The sequence below is a fragment of the Mercenaria mercenaria genome, chromosome 4 (genome assembly GCF_021730395.1).
Source record: "Mercenaria mercenaria strain notata chromosome 4, MADL_Memer_1, whole genome shotgun sequence".
NCBI lineage: Eukaryota > Metazoa > Mollusca > Bivalvia > Venerida > Veneridae > Mercenaria > Mercenaria mercenaria.
Window position 1 is genome coordinate 24,005,456 of NC_069364.1, and position 6,112 is coordinate 24,011,567.

General features: G+C 37.2%; 1 protein-coding gene across 1 annotated transcript; it reads right to left on the minus strand.

Moving 5' to 3' along the window:
* Window positions 1–373: 373 nt before the first annotated feature.
* LOC128556574 (E3 ubiquitin-protein ligase XIAP-like) lies at window positions 374–2,279 on the minus strand. Its single transcript, XM_053542086.1, has 3 exons — window positions 1,499–2,279; window positions 887–1,086; window positions 374–552 (listed from the first exon to the last, which is right to left on the minus strand). Exons 1-3 carry the CDS (start codon window positions 2,277–2,279, stop codon window positions 382–384), a joined length of 1,152 nt encoding a protein of 383 aa, XP_053398061.1. The 3' UTR covers window positions 374–381.
* Between the last annotated feature and the right edge of the window lie 3,833 nt (window positions 2,280–6,112).

Below are 6,112 nucleotides of genomic sequence, written 5' to 3' on the forward strand. Positions count from 1 at the left end.
ATCAAGGCCTTCGAGCGGTTTATCGTCTAATCTACCACGGTTCAGAGTTCAGATGCGTAGGGCGTTGTTTATCGCAAAATATACAGAGCTTAATCATTTCCTTCTTTGTTTAACTGGAAAGCAAATCATCTAGAACAGCGCTAGCGCCTGTTCATTTTCTGTCATATATCTTTAGAATCTCTAAGAAATCGTTCAGAATCTCTATGAATCGTTGGTACCTTCGCCCTACCGCGCTCAGGCATCAACCTTTCCTTGGTAGAACATGCGTATCCCTGTATCTTCAGGTTGGTTAATGCTGCTAAATATTCACGAGAGATTTCAATCTTCAATAGTATTGCGAAGACTGGGAAACTAATATTAATGCTATTTTTATAAATTAGGTCACAACGGTCTATTAGCGAGTTCGCCTCTATTTATAGCGACCATACCGTTTTGTTCGTCGTTAGAGTTGGCGGTTACTGTCATGTTGTTTCCACCACCGTTTGTCTGTGTCATGGCATAAAGAGGGTCCAGTTTGCCCGCCTGTACCGCGTTTAAATCTTTTCCTGCAGTCTGAAAATAAACAACTCGTTAAATGCATCATATGTATGTATACATGTACGTAACTTTGGAAGTAATAGCAGACTCATATATAACAAAAAAAATAAGAAAATGTATCGTGAAAATGGTTTTCCAGCCATTCTCTTCCAACTGTTGTGAACTTGCGTCTTGAAATGGCAAAATATCAATTCTACACCTACGTATATCTATTTGTGTTTATTTTCAAAAGAATGTTCAAAAATAAATAATTATTTACTGACATGAAATTCACAAAACAACGCATGCCCTTTATCAAACGCTCAGAATCTAACTTGGTATTTTACTGTAGAACAAGAAGCAAGCTTACTGAAGTTCCTGGGTCGGTGCTACAAGATTCTGCTTGCGCCTCCTTGTGCTGTCTGACAAACCCTTGTCCTTTTTGTTGCAGTAAAAACAGACACTCAGGAAACCATCTTGCGTGCTCCTCCCATGGTCCGTCGCCGTATTCCCAGTTACGTAGCCCGCCTCCGCAGGAAAAACATCTAACGCAATCGCTGAAACCTTTTAATAGAATATAGTTAAATGATTAAATAATTAGTCTCTACAATGTAATAGCGAAGTACTCCCAAATGTTTTGATAAGCTACAAATAGTAGAATTAGGCACACTACTAAAGATAATTACACTATTAAGGATGCCAGTACAAGAGGCATTATGCCGATTTAAAAACAATGAATTCGAACCGCGCCATTAGAAAACCAACATAGTGCATTTGCGCAGCCTGGTCAGGATCCATGCTGTTCGCTTTCAAAGCCTATTGCAATTAGAGAAACTGTTAGCGAACAGCATGGATATTGACCAGACTGCGTGGATGCGCAGGCTAGTCTGGATCCAATCCACGCAGTCTGGTCAGGATCCATGCTGGTCGCAAATGCACTATGTTGCTTTTCTCATGGCGCGGCTCAATTATTGATTTTTACCTGCATAAAAGAATCCTGCGTCAGCTAGAACGCACGGTTCTATTATTTCCGAACATGTCCATCCTGTAAATGTGTCCATTCTGTAATGGTAACTTTCAAAATCAGGGTACTTATGTTGGCGTCTCCTTGGAGTGCTTGCATCGTTGTCAGAGGATTGTGAACATTGTTTCTGTACGTACACGTCTCCAGTGTGATGGCAACTTGTTGTTTCTTTATTTCCGTTGCCTGTTGCCGTCTGTGTTTCTTGTGAATGAATCCCTACATTGGACTTATCAACTCCTGTGAGAAAAGGACAATTCGGCGAGTACTTGGAATGTACATCTGGCACCAGATCGCCCTCCTTCCATCCCTGGTAAACAAGTTCACAAGAGAAACACTTAACATTGTCAGTGGATCCGGATCCAATGTAGTAAAATCCGTTTGAAGCCAGACGTATTGGTCTTGCAGGTGAATCAGTTGGGAAGGTACTGAAGGTTCGATATCTTGCCCATTCATATCTCATCAAGTCAGCAGTGGTGCCATTTCTCTGACGCTCTTGAAAGTATTGTTCTAGTGACAATGGCCGCACCGTGAATTTCTGTCTTGTATTCTGTCTAAACTGGAACAAACTTGCATAAGAGTCTTTGCTCTTAAGATCCGAAATATCACCAAACTTTAAAAATCTGTAATTTTCTAACATATCCCATATGATTCCATTTCGTGGATTCACGGAGTATCTCAAATGTTTTGAATAAAGATTCTCTCCCTCATAATGTTGAGCTTTAGAGACTGAAGCCGTCATCAAGCAGAAGATAACACAATATAACAGTAAGTGTTCATTTGCAAACTTTAACTTAGGTCCTTTTAAATTTTCTTGTGTATATATAGTTTCAGGAATAATGTAATTTGCAGATGCAAATACTGCAACAACCAGTAAAAATCCAAGCAGAAAAAAAAGTTGACACCCGACATTCATTTTGGATAATAATTTTACTTGCAGCTAACAGTGACATAGCCTCTAGTAGTAATAATTTGTATAACAACATCAAAGCAAAACCGAAAGTAGAAATCCGATGGCCTCACAGCAGTAAATGGCATCCCTGAAGTAAAACGAAAGCACAATATAGTTACTAAATATAACCCAGCAGGTGCTAATAAATATGAAATTACATTTGAAAGCTTTATCTATTTAACTCACTGTAATAATGTGTGGAAACTTTGATAGTATATACAGTATTAAATGATGATATGTTTAAATCATGCAGTGAGTGTGTCAGAAGTAATGTAAATCTATTAAAAATGACTAACCAATCTTCGTTCAAGACTGGTGCCCTCCCCCATCCCGGTCAAAAATTTCTGGATGCGGTCCCGAGTGTATATATCAATGGGTAATCTATGTTAGCAAATAATAGATAAATGAGCCGTGCCATGAGAAAACCAACATAGTGGCTTTGCGACCAGCATGGATCCAGACAAGCCTTCGCATCCGCGCAGTCTGGTCAGGATCAATGCTGTTCGCTAACAGTTTCTCTAATTCAAATAGGCTTTGAAAGCGAACAGCATGGATCCTGACCAGACTCCGCGGATGCGCAGGCTGGTCTGGATCCATGCTGGTCGCAAACCCACTATGTTGGTTTTTTCGTGGCACGGCTCAAATATCATTCATATGTTGTGCTTCGAATTCGTATCCTAACTGATTAGTAGATCGATGTGTGGTTAAATGTTTCTCATCTACATTCTTAATGTTTTGAGCAGGTTGATTAGAATATAAGATTTATACTATGTCACGTTTTAAGGGGACTTTAAGCACTTGCTTACTTTAATTTCCATACAAGTCTATATATGTATAGGATATAAGACGAAACCGATCCAATATGTAAAATACTGGACTGTCCGAAGGGCGTTAGCGCTGAGGACCGTCCAGTATTTTACATATTGGATCGTTCGAAGCTTATATCGTACTTAAAACATTGTTTTTATGACATAACCAATAATAAAATACGTATAAACCATTGACGTAAAATATTCGGTTTTTATTCACTTTACCGCATTTAATAACAGTTGCTATACCCTGTAGATCCTCATGACCAGGTTACGCACGTTTTTCTCATAATGCACGGTTGCGTTTTTCTCGGGTTTCTCGCCTTCGTAATATTGGACTTTCGTTAGCCCGGGATTTTCGTGATGCTTTTAATTGTGTTTACACATGCACGGAATAAGCAGCAGTATTCTCATGTGTGGCGACGGGAGGAAAGAAACTTTGTGACATTTTAGAAACAAAAACTGTATTTATTTTAATTCGTGGTAAGGGCAAAGTGATTCTGTTCATTTTATTTAAGTGTGTACAAGGACACTTTCTTGGTGTTAAAATTTACAAGGGTATGGCGGTTGAGGATAATGTTTCACTGAAAGCGCAACTGGAATCGGACAGCTGGAGAAAATGACTGCTGCATGTGCACTCAATGAGAAAGTGGGTTGCTTGTTTACATGCCTATGCCTGCTAAACTGTTGTGATTTATTAGTTCAATGACAGTTTTTGTTGGGTTGTACATGAATTTGCCCGAAAATCTTCAAATTTAATGCAAGAAGACTTGCAGAACAGACATTTTAATATATTATCGGATACAGCTACTGGTAAGTCCAAACATACTAAACTTGTGATATTATTGTCGTGCATTTTTAATTTTAACTGGTTAATACACGACGCATAGTGGCGAGGCGGAAGCTTAAAACTAAGGAAAACTTGCTTTCAATATGAATTTTATTTATGCACTCAAAGCTACTCTTATTTAATTTATTATCACAATAGATGACAGTGCCTGAGGTACCCAAAGGGGAAATATATTTAATGTAGCCCCATCTGGAGTACTGAAAAATATATTTGATATCATTCACTTTGAATTTATTAGATTTTTTTTACTAAAATCTCAGTATTTCATAAAAAATAGCATAAAATGAAATAGAATATACGAGTACAAAATTAAAAGATATGCGACAAAACTAAGGTTCATATAAGTACATGTGTCCATTAATTGCAGTTGTTTTTCTTTTCCGATAGGCAGTCTCACGGACTGAACAAATTTGAGCAAATGCTTCACACTGGATTCAAACACAAGAAATGAAGGCATTTTGTTCTACGTAGGGTGCTATAAACGTTTATATTTTGAAAGGAACATCCTGTTGTGTTTTTAACAGTTATTTTAATACGGATATAATACTCAAATAAACATGAACTGTAACTGTCAATACCCACAACAGAAATATGAGCTGCACCATGAGAAAACTAACATAGTGGTTTTGCGACCAGCATGGATCCAGACCAGCCTGCGCAGTCTGATCAGGATCCATGCTGTTCGCTTTCAAAGTCTACTGCAATTAGACAAACTGCTATCAAACAGCATGGATCCTGATCAGACTGCACGGATGCGCAGGCTGGTTTTGATCCATGCTGGTCGCAAACGCACTATGTTGGTTTTCTCATGGCGCGGTTCATATCATTTACAGGGGTTAACAAGAACATTCAGAAACGTGTAAGCATTTCTTTAGTTTTTGTACAGATGTACGGATAAATTCGGAAAATGTGGATTGTGACATAACAAAAAAAGAGCTAATATTTGAGGATGCAATGATTCACTTAACTTCCGTAAATAGTAAATTATTATTACTGTTATTTTTATGCTCCTCGGAGAGCGAGCATACAGTTGCCACTTAATCCGTCCTTTTGTCCGTCCTTCCGTCCGGAGTATAAATTGAAAAGTATTAACGGCATTTTATTGAAATTTCACATAATCACAGAGGTCATTGAGACAAAGAGCAGTGTCGAAGAACCATAACTCTACCTTACCTAGCTTTTGAATTATCTCCCTTTGTTATATAAAATAAGGCTTGTCCGGGCATTACTTGAAAAGTATTAATGACATTTCACTGAAACTTCACAAAATGATAAAGGCCATTGACAGTACGGCCTCAAGGAACTATAATGATTGGTCTTATAAAACTGCTTTTTAAACAGAGAGGAATAAATTCTTACACAATTTTTAAAACTGGAAACGTGAACAATATTGAGGAAATTGTTAGTCTAGGAAGTTGTCGTTTAGGGAGTAAGACTATGCTGACGCATGCAAAAACTGTATAAAGCTATTTTTAAAATTTTGCGATTTTGCCCATATTTATTAGGCATCTAGAACTATACATAAAACTTAGTTTTGATATTAATTTTCCTTTTTGTTATCAGTACTGTGTTATTATATTGGACTGCGTTCATTTGATTACAATATTCATTCCTCCGGCCAATAATCGATAGCGGCCAGATTTTCTATATAGAAATAAGAAGGGCATGTACACATTTTACTTAATAACAAAATTACTAAAAATAAGAAACCTAAGGTGCAAAAATATTACCAAAGTTCAACATTTGATTCATCACGCGGTATTTTTAAATAAAATTTTATCTTAATATTTGATTCGTTCCTAACATGATATTTAATGCCATCATTTCGTCATTTTTCCCTTCTATTTCCATATAAAATGTGTAAAAATCTCATACATGCGTTTCTTAAAAGCATTTTTTGTATAAAACCATTGATAGGCTTAGGTGCAAGTACTTTCCTACTCTCATTGAATTTATCTTTTGAT

What these genes read in the sequence shown, in the direction of transcription:
- LOC128556574 (XM_053542086.1), bottom strand. Translation starts at nt 2,279, where the DNA reads ATGACGGCTTCAGTCTCTAAAGCTCAACATTATGAGGGAGAGAATCTT. An exon ending in CGCAGGATTCTTTTATGCAG is followed by an intron (nt 1,087 to 1,498) that starts GTAAAAATCAAT and finishes ACTATATTCTAT; the next exon opens with TAAAAGGTTTCAGCGATTGC. An exon ending in GCACCGACCCAGGAACTTCA is followed by an intron (nt 553 to 886) that starts GTAAGCTTGCTT and finishes GTTTATTTTCAG; the next exon opens with ACTGCAGGAAAAGATTTAAA.